This window comes from Centruroides sculpturatus, unplaced genomic scaffold (genome assembly GCF_000671375.1).
Source record: "Centruroides sculpturatus isolate CEXI.00-Female unplaced genomic scaffold, Cexi_2.0 scaffold749, whole genome shotgun sequence".
Classification (NCBI taxonomy): Eukaryota; Metazoa; Arthropoda; class Arachnida; order Scorpiones; family Buthidae; genus Centruroides; species Centruroides sculpturatus.
The window spans coordinates 229,760-247,835 of record NW_019385022.1 but is presented as its reverse complement, the minus strand read 5'-3'; the positions used below and the strand labels follow the sequence as shown (position 1 = coordinate 247,835).

Here is an 18,076-nt window from a genome sequence, read left to right as displayed (position 1 = left end):
TTCCATTGGTTAGTATGTTGAATATCGAAGCGCACCTTCTGTAGGCTATACGTATGTGGTTCTTTTTAGCTATTTCTCCATATAGCCGTCTAATATATGGATTATAATTGACTGGAACGATCTTATCCGTATCTTGTCGCTCTTCTCTTTGCGGTAGGTCTTGATTTGCGTAAATCAAGACATACGAGGCCCTTCGGACTGCGAGGCATAGGCGATGGCCCACGTCGTCCTTACTTTACGCCGCCCTTGGTCATAGAAATGATGTAATTTGAATATAAATTATTTATAAATACGTATGTCAAGTTATATTTTTATTACTATGTAAAATATATTTATGAGTTTATGACCACTGTGCCGGGTGAGACGTTGTTGAAACAAAAAAAGTTATGCATTCCATCACGTACATAAACAGTGTCGTAATTCACCAAGTGCAAATCAGCAAATTCGTAAAATTTTTGTTTATTTTGAACAATCCGGATAATCGAAAATCCGGATAATGGAGGTCCGGATAATGGAGGTTCTACTGTACTATAATATAATACAGTCAAACCTGTCTATAACAGAACTTAAAGGGGCTGAACAACTCTTCCACAGTAGACAGGTTACCCTTGATTAATGTGATTAATAAAATTCTTGATGTTACTGTGTATATCAAAATCACATTAATCAAATACAGTAGTACCTCAGTACTCAACAGAAAAATCACCACCTGCTAGAACAAATTTTCAGTTAATAACAGATTTAACAATAATTACTTCATTCATCCATAAAAACATTCTCTAAGATAACAATGAGTAACCAATTATAGAATAAAATAAAACCTTACAGCTGCCTATCTTTTTCAGACAAAATTATAATCAGTTTAGTTTGTTTTATTCATAATTGAAAAAAAGAAACTGTGTGCATTACACAATCATCACCATGTTTTACAAACATTTCAATTGGATGAAGTGTTTTAACAATATGTGTCTGTGACACACTAAGATTTGTCGCAAATTCACAAGTTGTTATTCGTCAATCTTTAACAATTTCTTCCTTCAATTTCTCTTCAACAGCTTTTGAGGGCCTATACATTTTACATCTTTTAGTTCAAAATTTCCCAAACAAAAGTTTCAAAACCACATTTGACACATTCAGTGTTTAGAAGCATCTTTCCCATACACAATATGAGTATTTTTTACTGTTTTTATAGCATGATATCCTTTACAGAACTTAAAAAGCATGCATAATATACCTGATGTGCCTTTTATCTGCAGACATTTTGACTTGATTTTATTCAAATGAAAAAAACCATCTGCTAGAGCAGGGATGGGCAACATTTTTTTATGTAAGGGCTGCATTTCAAATCTTTTGAACTGACGTGGGTTGCATACAAGAGAAAAACTATAATTACTTCATTCATCTAACTGAATGAAGGAGAAAAAAATGTCGGTAAATCACAATTATTCATTCATATATAATTATAAATTAGAATAGGTATACTTAATTTAGCTTCTGGAACTGATGTAAATGTAATACTGTATATTGGAATTATTTGGTTAATATTAGTCACTGCTAGTTTTAAATTAGTTTCTATGTGCCTGTTAGTCAGTTTCTTGTTTTAATTTTTACTAAATTTATTGCAGAAAAACTATTCACATACAAAAATTGTAAAAAATAACGTTTGAATTTTTGCTGCATACTTCCTTAAGCTGGGAAATTGATACATTTATTCATGTTTTATGCAATGCAGGCCACATGTTGCTGATCCCTATGCTAGAGATTGCTATAACCAAAGAGATTAGAGTCAGCTTTAAACTAAAACTAATTTTAAAATATAATTTCTTAAGGAGAATGTTTTTTATAATCATTTTAATAGGTGTAATCTGCAATACCAAGACATTCCTGTACACTTTCTAAGAGAACTTTGCTATATTAAACTCATGTAACAAACATATTTTCTGGGAAACTTTATTGTCTTAGTGCTGCCAATTGCTCTAATTCTAAAAATAAAAGAGGCTTTGTTACAATTACTTTCACGTAATAAGATCAAGTTGTGGAGGATTTTGAGCTTTGACTGTAATGTATTGGTTTACTGTATTTCTTGGAAAAGTTGAAAATGATAGATTAGAACTAAAAAGCTCTAAACTGCTTAGAAAAAGTCAAATTTGTCATTTAATATTATATATTATAAAAAAATTTGCCCAATGCTACATTTTAGCTAAACAAAGCAGAAAATAGTAATTAATTTTAACTGCTAAACAATAAATGTAGGTGTTAAAACACTAAAAACATGCTAAATCTGGCAACTCTGCTCTTGTCTGTACTAACAACAGGTAATATTTGCAGTAGAATTATTGTATTAAGACAATATCATGTTTTGATTCAGAATAAATTAAAATTAACTGCATTATCATCATTGTAGAGAAAACAAAATACTGTTTATTTTATGTGTATAGTAAAAAAATGTATTACTAAATAGAGATTTATTGCAATAGAGAATATTGTTCAATTGAGAGAACTTTTACACTATTTTAATAGAAATTGCATATTTCTTAAAATTTAGAGGGATTTATCACTATATTGATAATTGCTATATTAGTATTTGACTGTACTGATTTTGTCTTTATAAGTTGATTCTCAGATATATAAATATATATTTATTTTTTTTTTAAATTTCAATATATCATTTCTAGGTTTTGATGTAGTATCAAGATTGATTTCTTGTGGAGCTCATGTGTTTGTAACAGATTCCAGTCAAAAACGTATAGATGACATAAGAGATGTTCTTGCTTGTAAAGTATGCATTTTTGTGTTTTTTTTAAAAATAAGAGATTAAAAATGAATTATTTTGTGTGGTAAATATTATAAGGTAAATATTTTAATAGGCTAAAGGCCGTTTGACTGTAGAAAAAGTAAATTTTGGAGATCTGAGCATACTTGAATATAACTGTGATATTTTTTCTCCTTGTGCAATTGGACACGTAAGTTATTAATAAATTGCCTGTTAAAAATACATATACAGTATATATTAAAATGAATTAATGTATGAAAATGGAATTTAAAATAGCATTAGATTGTGTATTTTAACCTAGATATTGAAGCCTGCTATAATTCCCAAAATCAAAGCTAAAATTATCTGTGGTACAGCTAATGCACTATTAGAATCTGAAGAAGATTGCCAGTTACTTGTAGATGCTGGAATAACATACGTATTTGAATTTCTTCCTAATAGAATGGTGAGATCTTTTTTTCAAATTTTATTATTAGTAATATTTATTATAATTAATTAATTAATTATTAATTTTATGTATTTATTTAATATTATATTAATTTTACTTTTTTTTTAAATTTTAGGCTATGGTAAATTCAGTTCATGAAAATTATGGACGAGTATACAAAGATCCAGAAATAGAAAAACATTTTGATAAAACATTGGAATATTCAGTATATTAAAATTTATTTTTTTAAACTTTATTATGAATATTTAAATGATAATGTTCATATGTAGAACAAAAAAACTCATAAAAATTTTAATTTTAAGTTATATAATCATAAAATTTAGTTGCATATATGACTTTAAAAGCTTAATCACCCTCAACAGATTGACGGATATACCCATCAAAGGCGATTGCGTGGCACTGGAGAATGACGTCAATATCCGCAAAAAATCTTAGCCAAAAATTACCACGAAAAAAAATTCACAAAAAAGGAATTATGTGACAATAAAGAAAGATTTTTTTATTTACTAGACGTAACTGTTTAAAAAAATTTTTTCCAAAATGGAAATGAGAAAAATGTGTGGGAAAATTCTTTAAAAATTTCCCACATTTATTCTCCACTATATTGTGATAGTGCCACATCTGACTAACCTTCTCTACAAAGGTTAATACTTGAACAATTGTTTAAATGTTTAGAGGAATTTATCAAAATGATACCAACTAATGTGATATTTTGATTGTTAAGAAGAATACATCACTTTTAGATTTTGCAGAAGTAGAATATGAATCTGAAGTTATTTTTATAATATCATAATTTATTATAATAATTTTTAACTAAAAGGCAAAGTATTTATGATTTTTGTTGGAAAAGTAATGTTGCCTGATTTTCCAAAATAATGTTGATAATGAGTTTGAAACTCAGTTTAAAAAATTGAGTTTTAAAGTATTTAATTTTTATTTGTTTTCCTTTTTTAATGTACTTTTTAATACTTTTATTTACATTTTTTAAAAATCTTTTCTTTAAAAAAATTACACAACAATGATAATTACAGTCGACCCCGCTATAAGATTGTTGATTTTTCCGTTTTATAAGAATTCCATGTTGTACGAGTCACTTAGATTTTACAAATACGTGTGCCGGGCTGTGAACGGCTCACATATTTGTAAAATCTAAGTGACTCGTACAACATGTAATTCAGATAAAACGGAAAAATCAACAGTGTTATAGGGGGGTCAACTTGTACAAAATTACAAATTAAATTGTTTGAATAAAGTTACTTACAGTTGTGGGATTTCTAAAGTTTGTCTATTCATGGCATTACTGCAGAAATATAGAGGTTCTCCCATATAAATATTTCTTTTTTGCCTGAAGGTGGTGGCTGTAAGCTNTTAATTTTATATATTTACTTAATATTATTAGTAATTATTTTTTGTACAACTGGTAATAAACACACTTTTTGTTCATGCATGTAAACAACTTAATGTTTAAATGCATGAATTTTTATATTATCTGATCCTGTAAATATCATTTTTGCCAAGTTTTATTCATAATTTATCATAAAATCTTATAGTTTGAATACAAATCATAAAACAAAATAAACAGTATACAAATAAATTATTGTATAAAAATAAAACATGATAATTATGAAAGTATATATTATATTTATTTCTGAGTAATAAAATATAAATTTTATATATTTAATTACGATAAAAATTTTTTAATAATAATTAACATTTTTTATAAAAAGTCTTTTTCACATTTCTCTGGCTATTCTCTTTATTTCATAAATTTAAAGTACAGTAGAATCTGATTATCTGAGATGATATGGACTGATTCTATCTTGGATAACTGAAAACTTTGATAAAATAGATGGCTATAGATATTTTGGAATAAAAATTATGAGTATAAACGATTTATATGGTATCACCTTTGAGCTTCTTTTTATGCATTAGTGAATTCAATCATATATAAGAAGTACTGTACATTTTGTATACTATGTAATATATAGGTTTAACAATAGAAATGTGTATTACTGTAAATTACAATAGAAATGTCTATTACTGCATTTTAAATTAATTAATTAATATGAATGGTTTGTGTCACATTGAAGTTAAAGGATAAAAGGTAGCATAAAGATTTTGTAATGTGTGTTATCATTTTAAAGTTCATTTTAAAAAGTCAGAGTTTTATATTTTATAGCTATATATAACTATTTTAGTAATTTATAATTATCATCATCAAATTATAGCCCAATGTTATATGACAGTTGAAGTAGTGTTATATTTTATAGTAGTTCTTCCCTTCTTTGATTCAATATTCTGCAGTTATGTTAGCATCATTTTTCATGACCTTCACGACATTACCACTCTCATTCAGGGTCTAGACAAACCCATAATGGGCATCAAACAAAGGCTATCTAGTGCCCAGAGAACTAAAAGAATTTTAAAAAAGTCAGTTGCTTAGTACAGTCCAGGTTAAAAGTACTATGGTTTTTACATGCTTGGTTCATTCATAGCAAATCTTTCATGAAACTATAAGAAAAGTAGTAAGATTCTCCTTGGATAACACAGAATCTCAGTTAATTAGGGTTTGGATAATCAAATACACCTATAACTGCCATAAATGATCAGGCTATATTTTGGATATATAATTATAGATTAGAAATGAATTTGGCACTAGAGTGAGGCATTAGGTGCCATCTCTTATTAAAATTAATAATTATAATTGGATAATCAGAGTTCTGCTTACCTGTATATAATACATAACTGTTTCTATTTGTAATTCTTATAATTTATTTTTAAATCTAATATGCATATGAGCCATTTAGAAGCCAATCTAAATGTGGTTGTTACAATATTACAGGAGAGGTAATTTAGTTATGCTTCATAGGCTTGAAAACTTTACTCATTATACTTCTTTTTGACAGAAAATCCCGATTAAAATTTTTTAAAAAATGAACTTAGACTGATTGGCTTCTCAATGGCTCATATACACTTTAGTAGAAATTTTGATTTTGTGTATAAGACTGTATGTGTCAAAAGGTCAAAACTATTTCTTTATTTTTGAATATGAAAGGTTTAATATTTGTTTATTTTAATTCACTTATTTGATCTAAAGTATATTATATCTTATTTTGCTATATTTTATGGAAGTGTTAAATTATTTGACTTTTTCTGTGTAGATATATGGCTTAACAAAGAAAATATTGCACGAAGCTAGCAAAAAGCACATTACAGTATTAGAAGCAGCCAATCAACTAGCTAATGAATTGAGTCTTCATAATCATCCATTGTGGCCAAATCGTGCCAAAATGATTGTGAGAAGTTTGGTAGAGGGAGAGTGGCACCAGGGAAAAGATTTCTGGAGAAAACGTCGAAACTTTGCAACCATTGGATCTTCATAAATTTAAAATAAAATCAAAGTTTATATATTTTTTTAATAAAAAATTAAGCATTATATTATATTTTGTTTATTTAGAAATTTTTATAATTAGAAGGTATTCCCCCTCTCTCTTTCTAAAACTTTCACTAAATTAATTTTAATTTTTAAAAGTTACTTTTTTTAGGTTGTATTATAATTCTAATTATTTATTTATTTTGAACATTTTTCATAAAAATATTTCTATTATAAAAAAGATATAAATTCAAATTTATTTTCATTATTTGATTAAAAACTTTTTAAAAAATTTAAACAGTTTTCATAAACATTATTCCAAATTACTTAATTTTCATTGATTGATGAACAGTAATATAATAATAATATTTTCAATTTTAAAACATAATTAAACAATATAGGAAGACTTCAATAAATATGTAAGTTATGAATTTCTTATTAAGGCCTTCTCTTATATAATTATTTATTTAATTGAAAGAACTTCAGGCCACATTTTGGTTTGATGGAGAAATCAGTATTAAGTTTTTAAAATTGATTTCAAGACATTTACTATTGCAAAAATGATGCACTTGAAATAGGATACATTAGTATTATGTTGTATATAGTTTTGTAATGAGATATACAAATATTTTCTCAATCATAAATATATGTAAAATGTGTAATTTAACTTAAGATTAACAGATTGTTTATTTATATTAATCTGAATTTTCAATGTTTAAAGATTGTTCCTTATTTGAATGTTGTATTAAATCTCAGGATTAAACATTTGTAAGAAGTTATGTATAAAAAACAAAGAAACAACTCTTGTTATAGTGACATGTTTACATGTTTGATGTAGAAATTACAGTTAAATAAAAATATAAACAAAATAATTTATCCTTCTTTTATATACTGTACAGTAAAACTTGTCTTTAATGGCTGCTGGGTCTAGCAAATATTTGTACCAGCATAGTGTAAAAGACTGTTGATATGTACTCTGTTTTACCTTGATTAATCAAGCACTGCTTACTGCAGATAATAACAAACTTTGTATTATTTTTCAAAACCTCTGTTAAGTGGACATAAAAATCGATTACATGTTTTCCAAGAATGTTATTTAAACAATATCATGTTTTTGTACCGTTGTTATATATAGTTTCTGTGTCTTTCAATTTACAGAATGAAGTTTTCAAAGTTTTAAATAGTAGTATGATAGTTTTCACATCAAACATTGGTAGATGTATATCAGTATTTCTTCCTTGCATAATGGAAGAGAGGCATTAAGAACCTAAGAGAATTTAGAAGAAGAAACAGTAATAAAAGCAGAATGAATAAGTTGTGTTGGAAAAATTGGCAAAAATCCTGCTTGTGAAGCCTAGACAGCATAATCTGTAATTTTGTTGTCCTAGCATGCAGTAGTTGCAGTTTTGAGTGTGTCACTTCAAGTTATATCTACTACATCTCAATAAACAAAATCATTAATTTATAATTATTAAATTTAGTTAAAAAATGGCATTTGGCATGTCTGGTGACAAATTCTGTTGTCACATAAAAATAAAATAAATGTAAACCAACTGGAACAACAGTCGAATCAATTACCTTAAACTTCCAGTATGAATTTTTAAATTAAACTAACATTTTCCACCTTATTTAAAGACCTTTTACATGGCATGTAAAAATAGCCTTATAATTTCATCAATTTATTGGCTATCTCTGATTTCTGTTCTTATCACACATTATTTTACTTTTCTGTAACTAAACCATGTACTGATTATTTAAGAAACAGCCAGATATTGTAAAATACACAGCAAGTTTAAAATATCTTTAAGCAGTCTTCTGTTTCCACTGTTCTCCCTGAATCCAAGTTCTACTGTGCATTTATTTTAAATGGCAAAACGAAGGTAATTCTTATTAAATTATCATTTATTATAAACACTCTATTATATTTTGCCATGTATTATGACGAGCAAATTTTCATACTAAATTTAAATGCACGTGAATTGCCAAATAGTTTTTCATATTTAAAATAACAATTATTTTTAATTTATCTAATATTTTGTTTCTCAGCTTGGGATCTGTATCCCTAGAGGTACTGTACTGTATACCAGGGGGAAGTGTTAATGGCTGAAACGAGGATACTGGCGTCTACAGAACGATTCCATAGCAGTAGTTCTGTTTTCTACCACGAGATATCGCTACTTCGTGACGTCAATCAGCTGGACAAGCATAATTCTGAGTGGTGTAATATACCACAGTCAGAATTAATTTATTACGCACAAAATTTGCTGCTATTCGTTTGTTGAACGTCAAATTTGTCTTTTGTCTAATGTTCATTGTTTATATTATAGCTTTAAAAGATGATTATTGTTCATTATTTTTATCAAAATACAGTAGAGCGTCGTTTATCCGAAGGTCGGTTATCCGAAGGAATTCCAGTCGACAAATTTAAATTTTCGCCAGTGCTGTGGCGCTGTAATCTTTGGCTATGTCTTCGGCTATTCAAATATTTTACGTTTTTGATAGTAAATGAAATTCTGAAGTATAATTTTTTATTGTTTTTATATTTTTCAATATATTTATTTTGTTCGTACAAAATAAAAAAATAATTTTTAACGATGCAATAGTCTTCGTTAGGCTTAACATCGACGATAATTCACTGGCGTCTAATTACAGAACGATTCCGTAGCCGTAGTTCTGGTTTTTACCACGAGATGCCGCTAGTGTCGTGAGGTTCATATAACGTATACGTCGTGCTGTACGGTGTGCTTGGAATTTTTTGTCGATATTTTAGCTTTAAAACCACACTTTATCATCGATAATTGGTTGTGAAGTATTCCCGCTACGTTGCTAAGAAATCGTTATGGAAAATATTGCGTTGGATATATTAGAAAATACTCGTTGTTATTGCGATAAGCGCTTCTCCTCAAAAGGAAATCTTACTAACAAGCGTGTAGGTTTAGAACATAAGCAAATGCTGGTGGAGGAAAAGTCTATATTCTGTCGCGAGACTTCATGTTCCGAAGAATTTTCTACTTTCCTTCGATTACGTGAGAATTTGGAGAAAGTCCTGTACCTGTACACGGATTTGCCTGTGAAATTGAGAAACTGAAATTCAAAACTATGAAGGGTAAGTAAATTCTCTTCTGAAATTTTAAAAATGCTGTATTTAATTAATATATCTTAAAATAATTGTTTTCGTGAATATTAACAGCTCATTCAGTAGTAATTAAAAATATTATGTACTGTATTTGACAGATTTCTACGAATGGAAAGCCACAGATATGTTGAGAACCAACTAAAGTTAACTGCGTCGTACTGTCTAAAAATTTATGGACTTTATAAATTCTACTCGTGCGGCTCTGGCACATGGGATCGATTCAAAAATGTACCTACAAAAAGAAGACATTAACAGATTGTGTATATAAAAATGCTGCAAATGTATAATTTTTAATAAATCCTTTTCATATAGAAAACATTTTTCTTACAAATAGCATTTTTTTAGCTAATGTTCGAATAAATCATTGCTGATCTGTTAAATCAGGCTACAAAAAGTTCATTAATATTTTACTGATTATGATAATTTGTTGATGGATTTAAACTACCAATTCAAAAGACTTTACTCAAATTATACAAGATACACTTAACTCTTGGTATTTGCTAGGGTTAGGTTTTTAAAATCTCGTAAAAATTAAATAAGGATGCCTATGGAGAAAATTGAGTTTGGTTTTGTGGAACATTTCCAAGATAAACGTTAATTGTGAAATAAAATATTGCAAATTTTCTAATATAAAAACCTTTAAATTATTTCTAAAAAGCAATGAATAATTTTATTAAATAATACAAAAAAAAATTCGAGTAAGAGATTGAAAATTCAGCAGGAAAATCTCGAGATTAAAAGAATTTAAGAACGAAAGTCTACATATTCTGTAGAATAACTTTTATAATATACCGTATAATTTTAAATGTTTTGATAAAAATAATGAACAATAATCATCTTATAATATAAACATTGAACATTAGACAAAAGACAAATTTGACGTTCAACAAACGAACAGTAGCAAATTTTGTTCGTAATAAATTCATTCTGACTGTGGTGTATTTACACCAAGAATTATGCTTGTCCAGCTTCTCGACGTCACGAATTAGCGACATCTCGTGGTAAAATACAGAACTACGGCTCGGAATCGTTCTGTAATTAGACGCCAGTGAAAATTCAACGCGAAGCGACACGCAACGAGAAAAATTTCAACACAAGATAAATTAATATATTTTTTCGTACATAATTGGTTATCCGAAAAATAAGTTATCCGAACAACTCCAGTCCCCAATTGATTCGGATAAACGACGCACTACTGTATTTAAAATTATCCAGTATATTATAAAAGTTATTCTACAGAATATGTAGACTTTCGTTCTTAAATTGTTTTAATCTCAAGATTTTCCTGCTGAATTTTCAATCTCTTACTCGAAATTTTTATATTATTTAAAAATTTTATTCATTGCTTTTTAGAAATAATTTAAACGTTTTATATTAGAAAATTTGCAATATTTTATATTAACGTTTATCTTTGAAATGTTCCACAAAACCAAACTCAATTTTATCCGTAGGGATCCTTATTTGGTTTCACGAGATTTAAAAAAAACCTAACCCTAGCGAATACCAAGAGTAAAGTGTATCTTGCAGTGGCGTGCCGTCATTGGAAACGGTGGATGCGCCGCTTCCCTTGTATTTTCTAAAAAATAAATTCATATTAATTTTAATTATATGAAAATAATCGCACAATATTTTATTATAACCACGTTATGTATCTCATTACAAATTTCTATACTACACATGAAGAAAAAGATTGCTATTGTATATTCGAATATTAGTGGTGGAGTGGAAGCGCCGTATCGTCAGCATTCAAAAAGCCAGATTCGCGCACGCGCTTTACGGAGCACCAACCTCACTCGGTTTAGCCGGTTGAAGACTAGGACCTCGGGTGAATGCTACAAGTTTACCGCATCCAATTCTATCCAGGACCGGTTCTGGACTGTTAACCGCCTGCCCGCTAGATATTTGGCCGCCCTCGCCCCATTATGTGAATCGCGAGTAGATTTATAACTTACCAGTAAATTCTTATCGGTTGGGTTATGTTTTAACGATAATTCTGTACAGTTGACAGGAATTTTTAAAAAATCCATTAAAATATTTGATATTTTTATTCCGCTCTCCCATCTTACATTACTTACAGATTTCAATGTTAAACCAGTGATATTACTCTTTCATATGTCCCATCTTTAAGGGGATGTAGAAAAAAATGTGTACAATTCTTGTACAATGTTAAAAAATTAACTGTTACTTTGGTAGCATCATTTACAACTAAATTTAATGAATGAGAGAGATGCAAGAGGTACAGAAAAAGCTCTAGAATTTATTTTCCTTAAATTTACAATTTATGTATTTGTTGTCATAAAAATTGTATTTCCACTTTTTTCCCAAGATTACAAATATTTAAGTATAGAGTAATCAGTTTCGACTTATTTCTACTTAAGAAGTAGTTAAATAATTAAGCAATTAGGGAATTGGGGACATAAATAAAACCCTGATGAAAGTGCCGAAATTTTACTTAAACAAAAGCCTAACCGGACCAATCTCTAGCCGAGTACAGTAGGGACTGATTTCTTTGTAATATTAGATGTAATAAAGACAGACACATTTTTCCAGTTCAACGAGAGTGACCGAAAAGTTATAAATTTTGGAAATTTCCGTGAACAACACCTGGTTTTAAAACGAATTAGTTAGAAAACAAACGACGGACAATCTATTAAGTTTAACATATGTAGACTTTTACAGCTATGGTGAGAAACCTTTAAAATTTACAAGAACCCTGTCGCGTCTTTTGAGGTATATTAGTGATGCGACAAAAGAGGCATTTGAAATTGACCGGTATGGGCACCCTCTGGATTTGGCAGCGCGCGTGCATGCACGCACCGCACACCTAGCAGGACCGTCTCCGATTCCACTCGTAGGGAGCTATTTGACTAAGTGGTTAAGATTTAAAAAGTAAAGATTTTATGTTATTTTTATGTACGTTTCTTTACAAAGCTATAATTTTCTTTAAAAGTATATTCATACAATTGAAGAATATTTTGTACCAGGTATGTATATCCACCACACATTTTATTTCACCAAGTAAGTTTTTATAATTTTATATCTAATTTTAGCCCTTATATCGTAGCTAGCGATTCAGAATGTAATTGCGATATTGAAAATTTATTTTAGAAAGTTTGGCTCAAGATCATATAATGAAAAAAGAAAACATTATTAAAAGAAAAAGGCCAATGCCTAAGTTAAATATAAACACTTCAATAAAAAAATTTGTTCGACATTTTCACGATAAAATGGCTCTGTAAATGCATAAAAATGCAAAAATTATTTTGTTGGCTTGCCTACTATTTTGAAATGAAATTAGTGTGTGGGATAAGAATGGCTTTGACAATTTAGCTGGCAAAAGACACGAAAAATCGTCGATTCTTTCGTATTTGAAGCAATTTGGAAATCGGAGCGGAATAGAATTTAACATTAGTAAATAATATAAAATAAATATTGAAAATTATAACGAGATAGTTACGTTTAATAGATATATTATATCTAAATAAATAGATGTTATATGTTTTTATCAAAGCAAGAATTGGCATTTAGAGGGCAAAGGAAACCTATTGAAACTAATAACAGAGGTAATTATATTGAACTTGTTTATTTATTAAGTACGTCAGAGAAATAATCTATTAAAAATACATTTAAAGAAAGAATTAACTGATTGCCCCTGGAAGTCGGCTTCTTATATAAACACAGCTTCCCTATCATCAAATGTCACGGCACGCCACTGGTTTGTAAAATGAATTTAAACATAATATCATAGCATATACAGTATATCGATAATTGCATCTCGTTCTTAGCAAGTGGAGAGTAAAGCGGCTGAACTCGATGTCAATCAACGTTGGCTATATTTTATCCATCTAGTTTTTTTTAAATTTTATTAATAAATTATAAAATATTAATGTTTTGTGTAAAATACTTTAAATGTTTTTACTTTTATTAAAATTACTTGTCTTGCTGATACTTTTTTACTGAATAAATTCTTGAACCAACGCTGACATTTTCTGACGTCCAGAGCTTCACTATTTGCTGTACTACACTTCGAATATTATTCGTCGCTAGAATATTACGTTTTTTAACTAAATAGTCCGAATAACTCATTTTAATCGATGCTAGTAACCAGAACCATCAAGAAGTTGTATGGCCCAGAGATAGAGCGGGTTCCTTTAGCCTTTTGTTTTTTGAACAAATGAAATACGTCGGATTATTAACCCTTTTGGATTTTCTTTCCATTATCTGAGAATGTTTGAATCGAATTCTCTTTATAAATTACAGAAATTTTGAATTAGTACAAATCAAGTTATTTATCTTTTAAAAAATCGTACTGTATAGAAATATAGAATGGAAAACATAATTATATTTTAATAAAAAAAACAAGGAAATGTAAATAAAATTAATATTTTAGACTAATTCGTAGACAAAAATATATGGAGTAGAAAACAATTTTATTTTCTAGTTCACGCAATTATTTCTTTGTTTTCAAATTATTAATATATATTCTTTATTTTTCTAGTCTTTCTCTTTTAATAATTTCTAGAAAAAATTTCTGTAATTATGGGTTTTTTTTTTAAAATATTTAAAATTATGTTTTCATTAAGTAATCAAATTTAAATCAAATAGAATTAATTAAAATTTTTTACTTGTTTTTGTTAAATTCTCAGAAATTTTGCTTTGTTGGAAGTTATCCATTACCTTAAAGAAAGAAAGGGAATACAGTAGAGCGTCGTTTATCCGAATCAATTGGGGACTGGGGTTGTTCGGATAACTTATTTTTCGGATAACCAATTATGTACGAAAAAATATATTAATTTATCCCGTGTTGAAATTTTTCTCCGTTGCGTGTCGCTTCGCGTTGAATTTTCGTCGATGTTAAGCCTAACAAAGACTATTGTATCGTTAAAAATTATTTTTTTATTTTGTACAAACAAAATAAATATATTGAAAAATATAAAAACAATAAAAATTTATACTTCAGAAGTTAATTTAGTATCAAAAACGTAAAATATTTGAGTAGCCGAAGACATAGCCAAAGATTACAGCGCCACAGCACTGGCGAAAAATTAAATTTGTCGACTGGAATTCCTTCGGATAACTGACGTTTCGGATAACCAATATTCGGATAAACGACGCTCTACTGTATTCGAATTAAAAATATTCTTCGCCCTCTTTAATGTACATACATTTAATAATTCGTTACAGTGCAAAAATTGTTTATTCTGAAATAATATAAATTAAAACTTAAAAAAAAATACTCCATACATTTTATTTCTTCTTCTTTGCAAAGCATATTTAAATGTCAATCTATCCCATTCTTCCATATCAGTGAATCCCTACCTGATCCAATCTACGAATACACGAAAATGGAAAATTTTACGTTATTTTATTTATCCGCAAATTTAAAATAATTCAGTACAATAAAAGTAAATTAATTGGGATACTTATATATTATGTTTAATTACGTCCTTTTAATTATTAAATTTATATGTAATTATGTTAGCTTTTATAATAAATTACTGAAAAGATTTCTTTTTTCTCTAAATTTTCAATAACATTTGAAGTTTTAAATGTTTTTTTCGAGTGGCATAACTTTGTAAGATAAAAACTGTAGACTTATAAAATGAATCCTTTTATTAAATTTAAAAATATTATGGATAAGTCGGAAATAAATTAGAAATTTTTAAATAACAATTATTTTATTGTGACCGTCACAATGCCGGGTTGCAATTTTTAATTTATTTAATTTAAAATATATGTTCTCCACCTCAAATTAGTAGTTTCTTGCTCCCGTACATCATACTTTTCCTGTTAGCAATAGTCATATCTAATTAACTACTTTCAGGGAAAAAGTTTTCGAATTGAAATAACGTGACTTTCGTTCTCGACCGGAAGTTTATATATAGTTAATCGGGACTTCCTGCCTCTAAGTTTTTCATATCTCGTCTTGACTTTTATCTATCTAACGCCGTTCTCGAGATTAAGGAAGAACAGGCAGACAGACGGACGACAGTTGGAATTTATAAGGTGTAAGTCCAAAAACTGTAAGAGAATGAACGCTTTTTGGAGTTGTCTTGAAGTCGGAGTTTGTTAAAATATACAAATTCGCAAACAGGAGATGAATCATAAGTTAAAAAAGAAATTAATTTAGTAGACTCATGCATGCATTTATTACAAAATACTAGTCTATACATTATTGAAAAAGTATTCTTTCTGTTGCAACGGATGTGCATGTATGTGCGTGATGTAGAGTATATCATTAATTAACTTTACTTTTAATGGTCTAAATTGAACTAATTCTACGTTTATAATTATTAGAGTAACCAGAGGCGGATCTACATAGGGACTAATAGGGCTTAATCCCTGGGCTCCCAAATGTCAAGGACCCACAAAAATCAATTATTATCATAAATTTTTAATTCTTTTTCATTAACAATGAGCACTTATCGCATATGATATGATATGATTAAAAGTTTTTGAAGGCCGAACCTTATGGCATAGCCTTTGAAAAGGAAGGATGAAGAGTTTTAGAGGAAGTGAGAAGAGAAAAGAAAAGTAAGGAATGATAGAAAGTATGAAGTAAGAACCATGGCGCCGTCGCGTTCCATTTATTGAGTATACTTTAGTTATAACACATGGAGCATAGTCCACAGATAACAGTATGGTCAAAATATATACAGAAAATAAGCCCGCACATGGTACTGCCTCTAGGGAGACAGGGAACGCGAGCAATTGACAGCTATGCACGTGGCCAACCGACACAAGCTACTGAAAATACCAACCCGGAATGTGCTGGAGTACAAAAGCACAAAGTTACACAAGAAAAACGAATAAAATAAAAAAATAAAATAAAAATAAAAAAATTAATAAATAATAATAATAAACACGAAAAGTCCCCTGACAGCCAACTCGGCCAAGTTACAATGGGGAGCAACAATGCAAAGAACCCCAGATGGCCAACTCGGCCATAATACAGGGGAATACAACACAAGAGTCCCTCGATGGCCAACATAGCCAGGACCCAGTGGGAGTGGTAACAAGACTGGAATCCCCAAATAGCCAGTTCGGCCAGGTTACAATGGGTGTTCCGAGTGAAACTGACAGCTGGAACGCCTAGAGAATCCTAGAACGAAGGTACTGTGACCCCGGTGCCCATGATGAAATTCTTTAAAGCGTTTAATGTTTGCTTACTCATGAAAAAGTCTTTTGGAGCACAGGGCCAATGGAGGCTACACCTGTACAAAGTCTCGGTGAGGGTCTTTCTTAGTGTCTTAAACTTGGGGCACCTGAAGATTATGTGGTGGGGATCTTCGTACAGTAAAAAATAGTTAATAGGTTATGTTAGGTTAGGTTTGGTAAAAGTGGTAAAAATGAAGCCCCATTGGACTTCAATAAGCCCTAGGCCCCGAAAAAACTAGATTCGCCCCTAAGAGTAACACGAAGCGAAATTTCGATATAAAGCATTTTATATCGAAATTTCGATATAAAATTTTATTGCTTGGTTTAATGTTCTAATAGAGAATTCTCCAGTGGCTTGAATAATTAATAAAGTACAGTAATTGCGTTTATTGATTAACCTATATTTATATTAAATGAATGAAAAATAAAATAATTCTATTAATATTTTATTGTGACGCTATAGAGATAATTCTTAAAACAGATAAGCACGTAGTGCGTGATATTTATATAAATCACTACATTCCTATCTTTTGAGGAATTTCATTTTTTAAATCTTATTGTGATAAACTATTATACTTGTAATTTTTACTGTCATTTTTGCTTATTCACCTTTTAATGTACTATAAATGCGTTCTTGTTTTATTTAGGGAAGTAATTCCATGTTAAGATTGATACTAAACGATGTAAAAATACTATTACAGTATATAAACTAATCATTGTGACAGTTTCGACAGAAGTCAACTACAAAGAGAATAAAAGCCCTCGCTCCAGGGTCCTGTTACATAAAACGCTTGTAGTTGTTACAAAGCTTTATCAGTTACAAATTAGAAGCTGTCCATAAATTACGTCCGCATTTTTCTTGACATTTTTACTCCTCATCCCCCATTGTCCCAGTTTGTCCAAGTTTCCGTAACCCCTTCCCTTCTTCGGATGTCCAACAAAACTCAATCAAATGCATAACTGTATAAAATTTGATGAAATAAAACGGATGTCTATTGAAGTTCAACCCCTCCCCTTCTCGTAACTCCCTTCCTCCCTTCCAGTGTGGACATTTATGGACAGCCCCTTACAAGTAAAATGCATTGAATGAAAAGTTTTGTACGAGCTACAAAAGTAAAATGTAAGCTACAAGTTTTGTACATTTTACAAGTTACTAGTCATAAGCAATTTTGGTTGCAAAAACTTACT

The 18,076-nt window shown here is 29.3% G+C and overlaps 1 protein-coding gene across 1 annotated transcript in view; it reads left to right on the top strand.

Moving 5' to 3' along the window:
• The window catches only part of LOC111633554 (phenylalanine dehydrogenase-like), a 76,931-nt gene extending 70,127 nt beyond the window's left edge, over positions 1-6,804 (top strand). The window contains exons 6-10 of the mRNA XM_023378143.1: positions 2,676-2,779; positions 2,868-2,963; positions 3,075-3,218; positions 3,337-3,426; positions 6,383-6,804. Coding sequence (XP_023233911.1) covers positions 2,676-2,779; positions 2,868-2,963; positions 3,075-3,218; positions 3,337-3,426; positions 6,383-6,604 — 656 coding nt within the window. The 3' untranslated portion in view covers positions 6,605-6,804. The remainder of the gene's footprint in view (positions 1-2,675; positions 2,780-2,867; positions 2,964-3,074; positions 3,219-3,336; positions 3,427-6,382) is intronic.
• Positions 6,805-18,076: the final 11,272 nt, after the last annotated feature.